Genomic DNA, 20,656 nt, shown 5'->3' with positions numbered 1-20,656 from the left:
AAACCGAAAATAATGACAGCTTCAATTCAATATAGCGTGTAAGGAAGCTACCACTATGGGCGGGGGGTTCGCACTCATGGCACCTAAGGGCAAGAATAAGGAAAGACATCAGATCGCAAGCGTCAAGACAGCAACCGCGATGATAACACAGACGTGTACAATAGCGACAGCGAAATGAGCAATCCATAAGACGCAATTGTCGAGGAATCAAATGTTTTCCGCCGCGTGACATTGTACGTCATGTAAAAATATATAAAAGAACCACAGCTCCGTTTAGCGCAATAGTTGGGTCGTATCAAATAATCATCAAATGTCTAACCTTAAGTTTTAATCATCAGAAAACTATAGGCTTTGGAAGAATATTCTAAGAACATTAACCTATCGGTTAAAAACATACCATTTATTGAAACGTCTAAAAATAGTTTGCCCCGCAAAAAACTACATTTATTAAGAGGATCAATTGAATTTTTATTGAAACTAGGGTGTAATCCAATAACTGATACCTGGTGCACAATATTCGGCGTTAATGCGTACCAAAACAAGTGCACGAGCATGCGCACTTGTTTTGGTACGCAACCTTCACAACCGAACCCCATGTACGTACACGGTGTTCTTACACACATGATTTTGACACTAGTTTTCTCTTTCTCTCACTTATCATCACTAGCGTTAACTCATTCTGTTTTGTGTGTGCCTTTCTTGTGTACGCACACGGTGTGCATACACGGTGTTTAAACCTAAGTTTGCACATCGCTCGCTTGGGTACAGTGTTCGAGGCAAACCTGTACACAAAGGCAAAGCATGTTTGAGGTTGAACGCGTGCATGAAATTTTGTACACAGGTGCAAACTTGTCGATGTTGATGGTAAGACTGCCAACGTGTAATGATTTGACGTGATCCAAAACATAACAGCCACTAAATATTCAAGGTATCGAGATAATAGAATTTTTGAGTGTCCACTGGCAAGTGATGCAGAAAAATTCATTGAAGCAGAGTTGTCTTTCGTAGATGTTCCCTTCCATGGTGCCCAGTTATACAATCCGCTTTCTGATCGCCCGGAATAGAGTAATACGAAGGTACTCAAAGTAAGGTAACGTATTCTGGTATGATTTTTCAGATAATGCTCAGAAGGACTCCCGAATTTTTCCAGTGCTTTGCAGGTTGGTTTTACCAACCACTGGGAATAGAGCCAAAGCTCTATGTTTGATCAAAGCACTGGGAATAGAGCCAAAGCTGCTATACTGAATGGTAGCTAATTTTGCAACGTAAACTGAAGTAGAATCATTGAGCTTGAATGAAGCGGTGATATTGGCGGGCGTAGGTAATCCGGGATTCTAGGTAATTCGATTCTCTCCAGTTTGATGACACCTACGTTCGCAGAGGAGGCTAGAGCAGGAACACCCGTACTCCATCACCGACAATCAGGTCGTATCACGTCTCCTGGATTTTTCAACAAGTTGAATTCGATTATGTCTAACCCTGGAGTGTTATTGTTGGATGACAGAAGAGCAACGGAGTACCCCACCATCGATAGATCATCTGTGCCGGTACAAAGTCCGTACATACTTTACTGGTGCAATAGAATATCCAGCGGATCGAATCTTCAACGCTTTCATTAGTATTGGTACGTTGGGCAGTGCCCTGTAGAATGCTCGTCGATGTTTCTCTCGTTAACTCGTCGACAAACCGGCACCAACAACGACCGTATTGGCTTCCATCAAGCTGAGGCTGTCTTCAAACGCCGAAGCCATCTCCGTGTACAAGTCTGACCACTCTTCGATTGACAGACCAGACCGAATATGGGTGTCATGAATCAAGACAATCAAAACCGCCTACTATCGCTGAGAAGACAGCTCTTGTGAAAATCCGATTTTTTGGTATAACGAAATTGCGTAGCACTTTCAATCAATGTTTCGAGTGAGGTCACGCAATCTCTCCAAGAAGGGGCCATTTCGCAGTCAACTGTTTCCAAAATGTTCTCACTATAGAGACAAAAGTGAGCAAGAGGCATTGAGAGATTCACATATCACGTCCTTGATGGATGTCAGAGAATTCCATCAGTTCAGTACTAGGTTGAGTATCTGACTGAATTGGGACAGTTGAGGTTTTTGGTGTCGCAGGAAGCGATGGGAACTGTTTGTTTGAGCTCATATTTCCAAAACAATAAGCTGCTTTTAATTTTTGATTATAGAGGCTTTAACCTATAGGCTACTCACATCTTTTTCTGATTAGAAAAATATCTTTAGAGAAATATCCATCCCTATGTGCGGGATTGAGAATCGAACCCAGATGACCTGCGTACAACGCAATCGATTTACCTGCGTAGTTGCTAAAGTTACCCACAGAAGCTGTTTGCTTCGGTTTTGCGGCAGCGCTTCCTCGATTTGTTATTTTTGGTGGTCACTTAGAGGAAACCGTTGCAAGGAATCTAGGTGAAGAAATAATCCTCCTCTTATAGCTTACCTGCTAATACCCATCGCGCGTTGCTGCGACTTTCAACGAAATAGGACGACAACACAATTTGTTCCGAAACGCCATCTGGCGGGCAGATAATCCCCAACCAATAGCACACAAACACGCCCCATAACAAATGCCTACTATGTAGCAATTTTTACGGCAATCGGTTAAGCCGTTTGGGAGTCTATAAATCATATACATACAAACTTTGACTTTTATATATATAGATAGATAGATAGATAGAAGATAGATATGCATAATATAAAATGTCCCCTCTTAGGGATAGTCAAAATCACACTCTTCCTAAACCTAGTTCAAGAGAGCGAAAAAAAAAATGCCATAGTTGATGACACTCTCAGCATTTCTGCGTAAGAGTTCTTATAACGTCCTTCAAGAAAACGGTGCAATTGCTACTCACGCTCGTTGTGCGCAGAACATGTCGAGAGCTCATATAAACTATCCTTACAGTAGAAACACTTTTCAGGTGGCCGTGCTGTACAGTTGCTTGCCTTCATGACCCGAGCACAAAAAACGCGAATAGGTAAACGAACCTTATCGAAGAGGATGTCATTAGGCAAAGCAGATTCGGCAAAAGTCACCCGACACGAGTCTGATTGAAATATCTCGTGTTGTGTGACTGATCCTGAATGCAATCGCGCCAAAATAAAGCTAAATCAGGAGATATTTGAAACAGTATGCCAAACTCGAATCGATAATAACGCCATTTATCTCTACCTTGTGCGCGGGACGATAGACACGGTACTCTTTCGCAAGGATTTTGTCTTCAGCAATGCCATTTACTTGCTTTAGACCGAAAACCACAACCCTGGGTTTATCTGAGTAGAAACTCTAGTCCTGGCCGACTATCGTTCCGTCAACTAGAAACTAGTAAGAAATAACGAAACATGCTGAATTTTACCACATTCTGAGGTATATAATCCTTCCAATGAAGACGTATTAAGAAGAACCGCAAATCTTTCAAAGAGTTAAAGTAGGCCTTTAGGCCTTGTTTTGACAAGTATTTTTTATAATAAGCTATTTTGTTTGAATATTGATAATCGTCTAATTTAGTTGGAATTGTCATCGACATGTTCGAGATTCTAGTTGATTTTCAAACTTTTCAATATTATTTTAATTTATTATCAAGGGTATCGCCCTCATTTTTGTGAACTTTATGAATATTTTTTTTTCAATGCAATGCTTAAGTAAACAGATTTACACTATCCATCAACGCTGGATAACTTCCCCAGTTAACCTCACTCCAGCCAACGCGGTCTCAATATTCGAACGAGCTTGTTTACGAATCTCAACCCAACTAGTACTTCATGATGTTCTTTACCTTCGGGAACGTTCCACCGGGATTTGAAACAAGAAAGCACAATCTCAATTTAATTTGGCACAGCGGTGTTGGTGGATAGAGGAAGTGTAGGTGTAGGATAGCGTTGCAAAGTAAAGGGTGTATTTGTAAAAAAATAGCACATGATTATTTACCAAAATGTCGGACTATCTTGAAGGTTTAAAGGAATAGAAAAGTTGATAATGAGTTATTGTCTACATAACCTGTTTGATATACTTCGATTCTTCAAGAAAAAAATGACTAAAATCGTTACGTACATGAAGGGCTCAACACGTAGCTAATTTTAGGTAGTCAAGGATTTGTGTTTTGATTTCGACTAGATTGCCAAGACGGTCTGCCAGATACTGATGAGACGAAGTTGAAACGTAAATCTTTGACTTATTATTTCATTCAATTTCAAGAATTTTATCCTACTAACGAAGTACAGTCTTTATAAAAGCCCAGATTTTTTTCCATTTTTCGTTAATTGGTGTAGAACCATTTCCGCACGTTTTATACGTAGTGCATGGTCTGATCCAAAACGTAGACGTAGAACCGCTTTGCTTTCTTAGCAATTGTAAAGGTTATTTCTGAAGACACGTTTTCTTGTATATCTCATCGTTAATTGTTATAGGTAGTGGTCATTTGACCACATTCGCGGATCGCCGTCCAAATCACATTTTTTTTGTAATTTTCGGCATTTCTTTATTTTTGAGATGCTCTGAAGCGATATATTGGGCTTGGCGATAAAAACGATGTTAACCTGCAGAATAAAAACGATAGAATCTTGGAAGCTTAGTTTTGTCCTGCCTAAATTTTATGAAATCTGATTTACCCAGAATACCCAAACGATACAAACGTATTAGAACATGCAATATTCATGTAATATTTTTCCCGAATTTTTTTCAATATGTGATAATCTTTAACAAACTTAAAACTTAATTTGTTATTTCTATCAATCTTAACATGTTTTTGTTATTATTTTGTTAGATCGTTCTGAACGGGTTACTACACTTAGAACTAGTCTTGCAATTTATTTTTTTACTCTCGTTGTGAAAAAATAAAGAAATGTGTTTATATTATTTTTACGAATACACCCTGTAAATGTACACAATGCTACCAAAACCCACTGTTGGTAAAGATTTTCGTACGTAGAAGTAGGGTGTTGTACAATCATTTACATATGTGAAGTCGTCTTACAGATTCAATCCCTAAACTTTCGATAGAAATGACTATTCAAAAGATTTCGTTATAGCTGTTAGAATACGAACTAAAGACGTTTCCAACCACCTACAAAAAGATTGCTGTTTTCGGTATTTGCTAGGATATGAAACTTCCTACCACCTAACAGGGATCCCCGTTACGGAGAACAACAACCGATATGTACACACAAAGCGTGCAAAGCGCTGCCAACGACTCGGATGCAGTACGATGCCAGCCATTCTCGCGCGCTTTGATGATAAACGAACCGACATCCCTCTCCTTCCCTCCCCCCACCATTAACTTACCACAACCAACCCCCAACTCCACTAAGATATCTGCAAAGTGAGATGCTTGACGAGTGCAGCTCCTTTTGTGACTATAGTGGGTGTTTAGTTTTTGGCCACATGGAGAGAAGTTGTAGGTGCACCTAACTATAGCTACCGGTATGTATAGCTAATATGAACAACACACTAGCTACGTGTTATTTCCGAGAGGTTGAACTTTGCAACGAATCGGAATTTCGCTAATTAGTAACTACAGCTTGTTCCCTCCCCAGCCAGCAGCAGGTGGTAGGCGAAAATTGCTCTCGCAGGTAGAGTTGCAAACTGAAGTTCAAAAGTAAGACGACCGCAATGAACAATGATTGGATCTCCGGGGATGGTTGGGGTGGGATGGGGCTTTTTCGTTCCTGTGTTTAAATTCGTTTCGGTGAGATAATCCCGACAGTTGAGATTGAATTTGAATGTGAAACCACACACACACACACTCACATAAGAGTGAGGATTCGATCTAGATGTTGTCTGTCTTCTGAGAGGATGATTTATTTGAGCAGCACGAAAGCGTAATTATAAGATAACGGGCTGGCGTCCAGGTGTGTAAATGACACTTCTAGCAAGATTTTGCTTCGGGTGGGCTTTTCAAGTTAGGCACCATGATCTGTAGCTTCCAATTATGTACACCTGCTTAGAGATGGCTGCTAATGGAGGTAATTGTATAACTACTAGTCAAGTGTCTAGCCTGGCTCTTATCGCACTTGAATATTGCGCCTTGCTTGGCAGTAGGTGGGTTTGGGTCTTCAGATACTTTAGGTCTTTAGTGTGAGCACGAGTGCACAATCTCAAAATGAGAGAGATGTTATCGGTTGAAATGTCAATTGTTTGATCATATAGCTCAAGAGCTTGAACATTAAATTGCATGCATCGTAAAGTTTTTAAAACAATTTCAAATTAAATGCTAAAATAAAATTTTACACAACGCAGGTGTGCCAATACAATGCTAATGTCCTCGTTTCGTCTGACATTGTTGGGGACATTTTTTTTTACGAAGGAGTACTGTGTCTACGTACCTACCCACAAAGTAGAGATGAATGGTGTAGTCACCGATTCGATTTGGACTCAGGATCAGTCACCGCAGGATGGAACAAAATCCTATGTCCATTCAGATTCGTAACGGGTGGCTTTCGCTGGATATGCAATGCCAAAACTGACAAATTATGGGCTAGAAAAATTCTGAAATGCTGGAACAGTGAAAACACATGAGTCGATTTACAAGGCTGTTCAGTTGTTTTCACGCGTACTATATTTTACCACAAGCGATGCAATTTTTAGAAAATATTTTTAAGTTCCAATGTGAGTAATGGAGCACAGAAAGTATATCTCAGAGTTACTGAGTTAGTTTTTTGATCGATTTTGATTTGAAATAGCGGTGCGCTTTAATTAAATCAAGCTGTAACTAGTTTGCCACCAAAGCCTAGCTCAATGAGCTTGTTACATCATTTCGTTCATTGCATTATGTTTTTAAAATATCCAACAAAAATGTTAGTTATTTTTCATTCATGTAAAAGTTCTGCTTATGTAGGGAAATGCTTAAAGGTTAAAGTTACAATTAAATTAAAGTGGATATCATTTTTTTTTGGCTTTTGAATCGTTAATTTTGGATCTTGGAATTTGGATTCCAAGGCTTGTGAAGCTGAATTCAAAATGTTTAGGTTTCGCTGTTAATTTTATCTACACGGAAAACCGATTCATCACAATTTCAACTGAAAAATTAGTTGAGTTTTTGGTTTCGTCTAGTTAATATTTGGGCGAACTAAGTTTTTGTTGAAAACAATAATCCAACGCTGTTGGTTTGATGCTGTCAGTTTCAGTCTGGACACGAACGTTTCAGCCTAGCACAAAACTTAAAAGGCCTATCTGAGCTAAAGCTTGAAACGCTTGTCTCGGCTTGTAACGCTTTTTTTAGTCCAGACACAATTGCATTTACCGTTACACTACCTTTTCAGCCAAGACACAAACGACTGGAAATCAAGTAATCTTATTGTTGAACTAAACTGCTTCAACGTAAAATACAACAAAGGATATTTCAAACGTTTTGTTTCACCGATCGACGGATGAAGGCATGGAATTAAATTGTTGAAATACTCCGTATGCAAGCAATTCACACGTAAATATAATATTGCGAGTTATATTTCTCATAATGTTATCGGCGTTTGCACCGAACGCTAGCATTTGATTTGAACACAGTTTTTGGTGAGTTTGTAGTTGCCATTATTACCAAAACAGCAGCCACATTGTCTTAGCATCTGCTGTTCAGGGCTTACGATAGCGAACCGTTTCAACATAGAACGCGCAGGTGGGAATCTGTCATTGATAAGTGCAAAGCGTTGTCTGTGGACTGAAAGTGTCTAGTGTTTTGTATTGTATGACCAGGTAAAAAGAAGAGCTTTCATCCCAGGAATTTATTTCCCGGGAAACCCGGGGTTTTTGCATTTCCCAACATTTTCTTTATCGACTCCTGCACTGAAAAAAATCGATTTCAAAAATTTGAAATCGATCTGCAAAAAACAACATCTTTGATTTGGATGAAATTTAGTTCCAAGATAGATAATTATGTTCCCTACCTACGGTCAAAAATTCAAGTTCGGCACTTTCAATTTTTTGAAAACATCTTCCTTGTCCAAACTGATTTGTTTTCAGTGTCGGAAATTTTTTTTTTCAGTGTAGGAATAAAATTTCATCCAAATCAAAGCTGGATTTTTTGAAAATAGACTTTAAAATTGAAAATCGATTTTTTATTTCAGTGTAGAAGTCGTTGAAGAATTTGTTAAATATTTTTATTCAAAAATTGGACTAATTTTGTAAAAATCACTCCTACAACCTTTTTTTGTAGGATTTGTCATTTTTAAACTATAGCCATTTGAAAAAAAAATGGTTAACAAAGTTTGACCCTTTTCAAAAGACTGTCTAGATCATTTTTGGAAAAACAAAGTATGACGAATTTCGCGCTAAATCGTATTCAGAGTTGGCAGCACCCTCGCAGATTTTAATGAAACTTTCTGTACATGAAGACTTTGTCACAAAAAGCCACTTTGCATACTTTGTTTTTCCAAAAACGATCTAGACTGTCTTTTGAAAAGGGCCAAACTATTTTACCATTTTTTTCACATAGCTATAGTCTAAAAATGACAAATCCTACAAAAAAATGTTGTAGAAGTGGTTTTCACAAAATTAGTCAAATTTTTGAAAAAAAAAAATTGAAAAAATTCTTCATTGACTCCTACACTGAAAAAAATCGATTTTAGAAATTTAAAGTCGATTTACAAAAAAAACATGTTTGATTTGGATGAAATTTTGTTCCAAGATAGATAATTATGTTCCCTACCTACCGTCAAAAATTCAAGTTGGGTACTTTCAAGGAAAAAAAAGTTATTTGAAAAAAACTTTTCCTTGTCCAAACTGATTTTTTTCCTCAGTGTATTTCTATCAACAACTAAACCAATGACAGTCATAATCATCTCAGAATCCAATAAAACTCAGTTTGTGAGAAGATATTGTTTAATTTAGCGACTAAGCATATTTTTATTAAGAGGTTAACTACTTTTTATCTGAAAGTACAACTCCTTGAGAATGTTTTCCTAAATTTTTATAGAGATCCGAGAAATAGATCAAAAGTTACAGCGCCTCCAAGCGCGCTCCGTCTACCAAGAGCAGTTACAATTTGAAATTTTAATCTCGAAATGTCATCTTACTGAAAATGGTTTTTCCGTGATCACGATTGCCGAAAAAGTACTCAATCAATTTTCTTAATTGTTTTTTCAATTGATCGTAATTAATTTTTCTCATACTTTAACGATTATTTTTTATTTATAAATTTTCGTTTCATGAATAAGAATTTGTTAATACAATTTGTAAAGCTTAAAACAGCGATTTTTACTAAAAACGTTCTCGAATGCAGGAAAAAATTATTATTTATTCATCTAATCGTTAAGGTACGAGGAGTACTCATATACTAATGGAATTTTTTGAATTTTGGGATTTTTGATGATCCATTGGTGTTCAATCGTGATCAACGCAAGCCTCTTAATTAAAAAAGGGTTTCGGGGAAAAAGCAATAACTCCGACAATTATCAATTTATTTTTATAAATTTATGCTTGTTTATTGAAAAATGTACTACCAATATATTATAAGTTTGATGTAATGAAGTCAATGCTTTATTCCTTTACTTAAATTCAAACTTTCTTGACATTTCTTTCATTTGAATTTTACATAATTATTTATTTATTTTTATATATAACATTTGTCTTAAAACTATCTTCATGCATGCTATTTTGTATAATTTCTATACAAGGAAAATTTTTGTGGTTCATCTTCTGAATTAGACTACCTTTTCGTCTCTACTTTGCCACCAGGAATAGGCACAAAACTGTAGAATTTTTGAGTTTCAGATATTGTTTTGGCGTTACAGTTCTTCGAGTTCTTCTGACATTTTGTTGTACTGTTCGGTGAATATGTAGCAGAAAATTAATTTTGTGATATTTTTATCAGTTTGTTCAACTGCCCAGTTATATAACTCTCGAGGAGTTGTTATGCTATTTCCATAGTCGCCATTCGCTTGAGAGTGCCACTAATAGCATCACAGGGTCATTTTCCATGGGATGCTGCAACAAAATGCCATTCTGCGCACAAGCTTGCTAAGTTTTGCTTATTTTTGTATTGTACTGCTGCTCATAAAGACATAAAATAAATTTTAGAAAAGTTTGTCAATTGTTTCATAAAATTTATCAGTTTTGAGAGGAACAAATGAACTGCAGTCTTCAAGTCTTCCAGTCTTCCGATCTTCCAATCTTCCAGTCTTCCAGTCTTCATTCAAGTTTGTTATGAATATATACCATATTCGTTACTGATACTTTTTGCATGTATCAGGCAACTAGAAGCTGGGAAAATGGATTCTGTGATGATTATGACTTTCACTGGTTTAGTTTCCGATAAAAATGCACTGAAAAAAAATTCAGTTTGGACAAGGAAAAGTTTTTTTCAAATGACTTTTTTTCCTTGAAAGTGCCCAACTTGAATTTTTGACGGTAGGTAGGAAACATAATTAACTATCTTGGAACAAAACTTCATCCAAATCAAAAATGGTTTTTTTTGTAAATCGACTTTGAATTTTTTTAAATCGATTTTTTTCAGTGTAGGAGTCAATGAAATTTTTTTCAATATTTTTATTCAAAAATTTGACTAATTTTGCGAAAATCACTACTACAACGTTTTTTGTAGGAATTGTCATTTTTAGTCTAGAGCTATTTGAAAAAAAATGGTAAAAAAAGTTTGGCCCTTTTCTAAAGATAGGCTAGATCATTTTTGGAAAATGGTATTTCATCATTCGGACAGCATGGGGTTACCAGTTTATAAGGGAATTTGCTGTGTGACCGCACTATTCAACCCGCAACTCCGGAACCGGAAATCCGATCAACTAAAAATTGAATTGCGCCGTATGGGAGCGTTATACCGTTCATTTGCAAATAAGTTTGTGCAAATCGGTTCAGCCATTTCTGAGAAAATTGAGTGACATTATTTGACACACACATACACACATACATACATACATACATACACACCGACATTTTGCGATATCGACGAACAGAATCGAATTGTATATGACACTCGGCTCTTCGGGCTTCTGTTGAAAAGCTGATTTTTGGAGTGATTGCATAGCATTTCTTCATAAGAGAAAAGCAAAATGTCAAGAGGGTTTTTTTCTTAAATAAAAATTAACGCTGAACACGAGTTTTGTGTTGGTTTTTCGTTATTTTTGTTTTTGAAAAAATACGGAAATCAACGCTAGGGGCCCAACAGATCACTCCTATAATGTAAAATTTAAATTATTTTGACAGGAAAAATGTGCATTTCCTGCTAAAAACTCCAAAACAAAGTGAAGAGGACATAAAGAAAGCAATTGCATCTGTTTAAGATGGCGCCAGTATTCGATAAGCCTCTAAACAATTTAAGGTTCTGTTTTAAACATCACGTGCTTATGAGAACGGAAAGTGCTCATCATCAATGAAAGCTCGTCAGATATTTCGCGTGAGCTACCAATGTAATAATTTAAGGTGTAGTTGAAGCAGATAATTGAAAAAACATGGCAGGAAAAGAGAAGAAAAAGGAATCCAAAAAATGCCCCGAAGCGCAAACTTGGTTGACCTACAGCTAAGCAACCACGTGAGCTGGAATGCACAACTTCCATTCCACAGTCTGGCGGCGACGACGGGCACATCTAAGAAGTCATTCGCAAGTATAGAACCAGACGCAGCTGCTAAAAAACGGTTTTTTACATCTCTGCGGCTTATTATTTTTTACGTCATTTGCCACTTTCTCAGTTCCTTACCTGAATGACGTCAATGGATTATTTGTGTTATTTTTTTTAATTCTCAGCAGTGTTCATACTATTCAAATAAAAGTTTAATCGCTGATTTTCTAGGCGTGTACATTGATTTATTTAACCTCGAATATAGTGACCTGTCGTACCCCCAGATTTGAAATACATCGAAAAAAGTACCCTTCCCTCATTGGATTTAGTTTAGCCAGGCATAAAAACATTATTGTTGAAATGTTTCCGGATGTATAACCTTTCCAACGAGTGCTTGGTTGTTAAAATCAGTGCAAAAACACTATCGCTCGAGCTCGCCCAAAAAAAAAACTGACCTACATAAACTCGCTCTACTCTACCATTCATTTTAGTGATTTTATTCATTTTCTTAACTAAATTAGTTATGGAATTTTCGTCATTTTCTTAATTCTCTATATTTTATTCTTTTCATTCTTTCCATTCATTTTATTATTTTATTAATCTTTTATTCATAATATTAATTTTGATCATTTCCTTTATTTTATTCATTTTAGTAGTTTTATTTGTTCAATACTTGTTCCGGAGAACAAGAAGACGGGGCGCGTGAAGATCCGAAATCTGTTTAGCAGATCGCAAACAACAAATCACAATTTGTGATTTCGATTCAGCTTTTAGCTGCAATTATATTTGTTTAGATAAAGGTAATGCAGTTATACAATAAAGACTTACATAAATCGGTATTCGTTCAATTGCATACGCTATCTCCCGCTTTTAGTGCAAACTAACTCTATCGTACGCGAATCTAGGTTAGGATAAATTTCCAATTAGCTTATATTTTAATTATTGCAATTGAATCAAATTTACTTACAGTAGTGTTTCGCAGTAGTTCTAAGATAGGTTAAGTTTTACACTAGATATTAAGTTTTAACTAGTTAATAAGTTTTACACTAGCCAATAAATTTTAGGGTTTAGGTTTAGAAATAGAAATTCTTCCGCACGCTGTTAATCTTTTCCTTTTTCTCATTCTGACACTTCTTCCTCTCTACACTCTAAATCTTTCCTCTCTCTAAATGTGTAAATCCTACTCGTGTATGTCCGTGCTCCCAGTTCCGACCATGTCCGTACTGCCAGTTCCAACAATGTACGTGCTGCCAGTTCCAACATTGTCCGTGCTGCCAGTTCCAACATCCTCCCCCCCGTAACACTGGCCACCAGGTTCAGTTTTACGATCCACCTCCAAGACAGCCAACCTCGAGACAGGTCTACGCACAACCCCCCTCGCAGTTTGTACAATCGCTTGACGAATCTTCCCATCCGCTCCTTTGATGACTAACTGCACGCGACCTCGTTCCCAGCCGTTTCTTCTGTCTCCGTCCACGATGTACACCAAGTCTCCTTCGGCGACAGGCTTTACATCCCCGAACCACTTCGTGCGCTTCGTGAGGGTCGGAAGATATTCCCGAGTCCACCTTTTCCAGAAGACGTCTAGTTGAAACTGAATCTGATTCCAGGAGGTCCGCAAGGCTGCCGATGAATCCGTTGGTTCAACCGTTGGCTGACGAACACCGCTTGAGCTCCCCAACAGAAAGTGGTTCGGAGTAATGGCTTCACTTTCTTCGGAAGTCAATGGCAAATACGTCAAGGGACGAGTGTTTACGATCGCCTCCGCTTCTACGACTAACGTCTCCAAAGCTTCGTCGTCCAGCTTACGACAGTTGTTGTAGGCCGTCTCCATCGCGGTTTTGATAGAGCGCACCATTCTTTCCCACGATCCACCCATGTGAGGGGTCGCGGGTGGTATGAATAACCATTTTGTGCTCGTATTGGTGAAGGTTGCTGCAAGCTCTCCTTGTATTTCTTGCATTTGTTCCCTCAACAGTCGGCTAGCACCCTGGAAGTTGGTGCCGTTGTCGCTGTGTATCTCTGCCGGCGAACCCCGTCGACAAACGAAACGCCGTACGCACTTCACGCACGAGTCGGTGCTGAGGCTATGCGCTACTTCTACATGAACGGCTCTAATGGTCAGGCATGTAAACACAGCGATCCAACGCTTTGCGTTGCTTCTCCCGATTTTCACGAGTAGCGGTCCGAAGAAATCGAGGCCCACATAAGTGAACGGTTTAGTGAATGCGGCCATGCGTGCTGCCGGTAATGGAGCCATCTGCGGAGTTTGCGGCTTGACCTTATTTATTTTGCACCATTGACAAGCTGTTGCTTGCTGCTTCACTGCTACTCTCAATCTCGGTACATAATACTTTTGGCGTATTTCATTTGTCACGGTTTCGTGGTTACCATGACGAAACTTACGGTGGTAGTCGTCCACCAATAGTGTGGTAAACCTATGATTTCGTGGGAGTATGACCGGAAACTTCGCATCTAGGTCGATATTAGGGGCTTTCCCAATGCGTCCGCCGATCCGGAGCACCCCATAATCATCCACGATCGGAGACAACTGGTAAATTCTGCTGCTCTTGTCCAGAGGTTCCCACTGCTCAGCTGATTTCTGTTGATTTCGCGCTGTTATCGCCATTTCATCGGGAAATGCCTGCCATTGCACCATCCGTATCAATGAGCGTTCTGCCGATTTGAGCTCCTCCGAACTGAATCTTCCATTTACCGCATTCTCGCTGAGTCGCTTCCGTTTCAGGTTCCCCAGAAATCTATGCACGTGGCCGATGGTCCTCACCGCCCGAGAAAGCTTTGAAAATCGATCCAAATCGATTATCAGCGTTGGCAGGATAATTCCGCGGTGCGCATAGCAAGGGCGCAACTCTTCTTCCGTGTCCACGGAACGAATTCTTTGAACAGGCCAACTTGTCTCCGGTTCGCACAAGAATTCTGGACTTTTGAACCACATACTGTCCGTTGTCAATTTTGGGCCTTTACCCCACTTGGTTGCGGCATCAGCAGGGTTAAATTTCGAGGGCACCCATCGCCAGTCACCGGCATCCGTTGTGGTAAGTAACTCTCCAATACGACAGGCCACGAACTGCTTATACCTGCGATGATCCGCTCGAAGCCACGACAGCACAGTAGCCGAATCGGTCCACAAGTACCTTCGCGCTATGGTGAGACTATGAGCTTCTTCCACGAATTTCATCAACCGCGATCCCAAAACAGCTGCTTGCAATTCCATCCTGGGCACTGAGAGGGGCTTCAACGGAGCTACTTTCGCTTTCGCAGCGACCAACGCACATTCGCCTATACCGTGAGGATTCACTACTCGAAAATAAGCAGCTGCGGAGTAAGCTACCTCGCTAGCATCCACAAAAACGTGCAGCTGTAGTCCATCATAGTGTTCTAGGGTCGCTTCGTGGAAGTAACACCTGGGTATGCGCACTACGCTAACTTCGCTGAAGAGTCTTGTCCATTTCAGCCAACGCTCAAAGATACTATCGCTGACCACATCATCCCACTCGATTCCCGATCGCCAGACGTCTTGCAGAAGCATCTTACCATGGATATGGAAGAAACTCATAAGTCCCAGTGGGTCAAAGAAACCCATTAGGCATTTCAGCATCTGTCTTTTAGTTGGACGTTGGTTGCCTTCCACCAAGTTCTGGATCTCGTTCGTCATCGTTGTAGAGAAGTGAAGTTCATCTGCTTCCGTACTCCACAGTAGTCCTAGCACGCGCTCGAATCCACCGCCTTGAACGATGGTCTTCGTTTCAGCTGATTTGGTTTCGCCTAAGCCATTTAGCACTTCTGCACTGTTCGAATGCCAGCTTCTCAGTTCGAAGCCTCCTTCATCGTGTATCATGCGCATTTCTCGACTGACGCGCAAGGCTTCTTCAGCGCTCTCAAAACTCTCCAAGCAGTCGTCCACATAATGGTTTTCAACTATGCCCTCCACGGCGCGAGGATATTGTTCCCGAAACTCTTCAGCGTTTTTGTTTTTCACGAATTGCGCTGATGCGGGTGAGCACGTTGATCCAAACGTCGCCACATCCATCAAGAAGATCTCCGGACGGTGTGAAGGATCCGAACGCCAGAGGAATCGCTGAGAGTGGCGATCTTCTTTGCGTATGGAGATTTGATGGAACATCTCTTTGATGTCTGCGGTAACTCCAACTTTGAACTGGCGGAAACGTAACAGGACCGCTGGTAACGAAGTCAGTTGATCGGGACCTTTCAGAAGCGCCGTATTGAGAGAAATTCCACTGACCTTTGCCGCTGCATCCCAAATTATTCGCACTTTGTCTGGCTTCCGAGGATTCGTCACCAGTCCTAGTGGCAGATACCAGACTCGTTTCAGGTCCGCATTGAGTAGTTCCTCCTTTGAAGCGAGATGGGTGTAGCCTTTTGTTTGGTATGCAGTCAACTGCTCCTGAACGATCTCCTTAAGCTTCGGTTCTCGTGACAGTTTCTTCTCCAGGCATTCCAGTCGGCTTATAGCCATATTGTAGCTATCAGGGAACTCAATATGGTCATACTTCCATAGCAGCCCCGTTTCGAAGCGTTTGCCAATACGAGTTGTCGTTTGTTCTAGGATACGATGGGCACGCTTCTCTTCTTCTGACACAAGCACGGTCACCGCCTTAGCCGCGACATCCTCTAGCGCGAAATAATCTCTCACTGTGTTATGCAGCTCTTGAGTTACAGTGCAACCGCATGAATGACAGTTCACTGTATGTGTTGTTCCCTCACCCATCTTTCCGCCGTAGACGCACCAGCCCAATCTGGTTTTGACAGCAACGGGTTCGTAACGTAGGCCTTCTTTAGTTCGTAGTGGAACAATCAGATTCAAGTTATTTACTCCTATCAACAGTCTGGGTGTAGCATCTTCATAGCTGGCAATCGGAAGTCCTTGGAGATGACGATACTGGTTGACCAAGCGTTCAAATGATACTGTTTGTTTTGGAAGAGACAACTCCTTCACTGTACGTGCATCTTCTACCTCGTACTCCTTATTTCCGTTCACCGCCGAGATCGTCAGAGAAATTTGTTTTGATGCTGATTCCATCCTCGTCACGTTTCCGGTCCACATCAGACACAAAGGCTTCGTAATCCCGTTGGCGCCGAGCTCGTTTGCAAGTTTATCTTCGACAAGCGTCAGTGACGATCCTTCGTCGAGAAAAGCGAACGTGTTAATGGTAGCTTTACTCCCGCGTAACACCACAGGCACAATACGAAACAGGATGACTTGTTCGAGTACTCTATGCGTGAAGTTTCCCGCTGAATGTTGAAGTTGGCCGTTCAAGACTTGATTGTTTCGTGCTGCGTGCAGTAGAGGATGATGACGATACTCGCAACCCTGGATGCCACACGAGCCCTTGCTGCGACAGCTACGTTTCCCGTGGGCATTCAAGCAGTTTCGGCAAAGTCCGTTCGTATTCACGTACCTCCAACGTTCTTCCATAGGCAGCGCTTTGAACATTCCACAATCCTGAATGCGGTGACCAGGTTTTCTACACGAATAGCACAACCTATCCGGAACAACGGCGGCTACTGGATTAGCAGCGTGTGTGTTAATCGATCCTCTAGTTCTTTGATTCGTTTTCTCCGGCGGCTTGTTCACTTTTGTCATTGTCACTCTACCCACAGAAGTCATCACACTGGACATGAAACTGGCGAAAGTTTTCAAATTGACTTCTCGGCAGTTTTTCAGATGTGCACCCCATTCCATTTTAACGTGAGCGGGAAGCTTCCCGATAAGCTCCGTCAACAAGGACGGATTCGATAAATGTTCACGTTGACCGGCAGCTTCCAAGTGGTCGCAAAGAGTTCGTACCACCATACCAAAATCGATAAGGGATTCCAATTTTTCGGATTTCGGTGCAGCGACAGAACGAACCTTTTCAAGAAGTGCGTCGATTAAAAGCTCAGGCCTACCAAAGAGAAAATGCAGGTCCTCCAACACGTGGGGAACACACTCAGGTAGAACCAAACGACTCTGGACAGCTTCGTATGCAGCACCTTTCAAGCAGCGTTGTAAACGTGTTAAATTTTCGGCACTCGAATATCCACAAGCAAGCGTAGTTGTCATAAAGCTGCTTATGAATACGGGCCAGTCGGTTGGGTTGCCCGAAAAGGGGGGTAATTCTTTCGTCATCACCTGTCGGGCTGCTAACTGCGAGGGGGTTGGAACAAATGTAGACATATTCAAAAGCCCTTGAGGAACTGGGACTGTTCCAAACGAAGGGTTCGGTTGTACCTGCTCTATACACACATTCCTCGTTAGATTCTTTGGGAATACAGCATCACTCTTTTGGTTCATTAGTAATGCCGAGGGAATTTGAATGTTCCCGAACTGCTCGGTTAATTGAGCAATATTATCCTCGCAACACAGTTGGGCTTTCACTTTATTTTTACTATGTGGTGGCTTACCTGGTACTACGGGGGGTAAAGGGTTACCTGCGGGGTTGTGGGTAACGCTTACTACGGCTTGCTCAACGTTGGTTCCCTTGGGGATTGCACCGGTATCCACCAGTTGGATTTGCTTATAATTACCGGCACCTGGAACGGAGTAGCCGTATTGGCCAGCTGGATTTACTGCTGACAATGACGTACGCTGAAGTACGTTTGGTAACGAAGGATGCCTCAGCGGACTCTGGACTTGTCCTACCTGTGGCATCACTGTCCTACCGGGGTAGCAACTGTCTTTCGTGTTCCCCTCGAACTGGGATGTTTGCTGCGGCATTGACAGCGAGGCTGTTTCTAGATTGGTTGAGAATCTAACGGCACCTTCTGCTTGTTCAGCGCATTCTTCCATCCACTGACGCACCTGGTCGATACTCTGCCGCTTGCTTATCCGGCTGCGGTCCGTGTGTTCTTCCTCACATTCCAGTTGGGCCTTTCTAAGTTGGAACATTTGTGACAGATGTCGTTTTTCCGCTTCCAACATTTGTTTTTCCAAGGCTCGTTTCGCTTCAAGCTCCTCTAGTTGTAGCGCTAATCGAGCGGCTCGAGTGGCTGACGATACCGTACGGATGCTTACGTTATCTGGGGTGCATTTACGACACGACCACGGACGGCCTTCAACCGACTCCGATACACCAGCGCACGACATATGCCACCACGCGTCGCATTTGTCACACTGCACAAAATTATCCGCACTATCCGGACGGTCGCAATTCGCACAGCTCGAAGCAACGCCTCCGGTTGGCGTCTGTGGGGTCTCGTTATTACCACTTGTTGCCATATTATCGATCCGTTGGTCGATTTATCTAAAAGTTTTGTTCCGGAGAACAAGAAGACGGGGCGCGTGAAGATCCGAAATCTGTTTAGCAGATCGCAAACAACAAATCACAATTTGTGATTTCGATTCAGCTTTTAGCTGCAATTATATTTGTTTAGATAAAGGTAATGCAGTTATACAATAAAGACTTACATAAATCGGTATTCGTTCAATTGCATACGCTATCTCCCGCTTTTAGTGCAAACTAACTCTATCGTACGCGAATCTAGGTTAGGATAAATTTCCAATTAGCTTATATTTTAATTATTGCAATTGAATCAAATTTACTTACAGTAGTGTTTCGCAGTAGTTCTAAGATAGGTTAAGTTTTACACTAGATATTAAGTTTTAACTAGTTAATAAGTTTTACACTAGCCAATAAATTTTAGGGTTTAGGTTTAGAAATAGAAATTCTTCCGCACGCTGTTAATCTTTTCCTTTTTCTCATTCTGACACTTCTTCCTCTCTACACTCTAAATCTTTCCTCTCTCTAAATGTGTAAATCCTACTCGTGTATGTCCGTGCTCCCAGTTCCGACCATGTCCGTACTGCCAGTTCCAACAATGTACGTGCTGCCAGTTCCAACATTGTCCGTGCTGCCAGTTCCAACAATACTTTTCATTCACTTCATTCGTGTTGTTCGTTTGATTCGTTTAATTAATTTTATGTATTATAATTTTATTCATTATAGTCATTTCATTCATTAATTGACGCTACGCATATGTGCGTGTGCAAAAGTGTGGGTTCGTGTAGTATATGCGATATTAGTTGGCGTAGCCGATAGGGTCCAGTCGAGAAAAAAAATTGGATTTAATGATGATGTACTGTATTTAAGTAAAAACTTTAGCAGGTATTATTATTTCAATACTTTAAACGACAACAGTTGTGTATCGAGTGCATTTGTATACAAACATACATTTGTTTTTGTGTGTGCGTTGTGTTTACAAGTTTAATGGGTGACAGAGGAATTCACATTTTGCTTAAAAAAAGATTTTCGGCTGTTGTAGGTAGATACCTAGCTGCATATATTTGATATGAATTTCGGATTTTGTAAGTAATCTAAAACACGGGCAGAATTGACTGGGACTGAGTATAGTGATGTGCGATTTGTCAGAGGGTTAGTTCGAGATGTTGATAAGAACCGGAGATGTTTAAGTATTTTTAGTGTTGATTTATTTTCGAAATATTGTAATAGATTCATTAAAACATTAACTATCTAACTAGATATTCAGTGAAAAGTACCATCTGACCAAAATGAAACAATCAAATCCTAAGACCGTTGTTTTAAATTAGAAATTGCTTAAGCTTGGGTATTGCAGATTTGCTCAAAGGTAAAACGTTCGATTATTTTCCGAGCAAAGTTCACTAGAGATTTTATTCATCTCCTTTAGAAGTGGAACGAAACAAGCATTGCTGAGAAACAAAAATCAATCAAAATGTGCGCAATTACCATGACATCAAATTTAACTTATTTATGGACTTTGGCAGTTTTTAAAAGGCGTTATTTCTTCATCGTTATACTAGATATAAAATCACCAAAGAGGATGTTTAGTATAAAAAATACTGTGAGATTAAATAGTAGCGGTCTTTTTAAGTTGAAAGATTACCCGATCAGAATGAAATAACAAGATTATAACAGAACACAATTTCTGTAACATATTGTGTTATAAATTAGGTCTCGTTAGTAGTTAAAATAACAGAAATTTATAACAAGTAACAATGCGAGATATAGTTTTGAAATATTTCTGTTATGTGTTTCTGATCGGGTACCTACTTACTTATATCAGAGACATAACCGGAGTTAAGTAGAATAAAATCATTTTTACCATCTTCTTCTGGAAGATTGCATTTAAATCAGGTA

General features: G+C 40.2%; 2 protein-coding genes across 2 annotated transcripts in view; one reads left to right on the top strand and one right to left on the bottom strand.

The window, feature by feature from the left end:
- Positions 1 to 20,656, top strand: part of LOC131689679 (protein RER1) — a 291,551-nt gene that overhangs the window by 143,017 nt on the left and 127,878 nt on the right. The gene's annotated exons all lie outside the window — the stretch shown is intronic.
- Positions 12,347 to 18,759, bottom strand: LOC131686947 (uncharacterized). Its single transcript, XM_058970978.1, has 2 exons — positions 12,487 to 18,759; positions 12,347 to 12,420 (listed from the first exon to the last, which is right to left on the bottom strand). Exon 1 carries the CDS (start codon positions 18,757 to 18,759, stop codon positions 12,700 to 12,702), a length of 6,060 nt encoding a protein of 2,019 aa, XP_058826961.1. The 3' UTR covers positions 12,347 to 12,420; positions 12,487 to 12,699.

Source organism: Topomyia yanbarensis, chromosome 3, assembly GCF_030247195.1.
Source record: "Topomyia yanbarensis strain Yona2022 chromosome 3, ASM3024719v1, whole genome shotgun sequence".
Lineage (NCBI taxonomy): Eukaryota > Metazoa > Arthropoda > Insecta > Diptera > Culicidae > Topomyia > Topomyia yanbarensis.
Note: the sequence above shows the minus strand (reverse complement) of the source record. Positions and strands in the feature narration are given on the sequence as shown.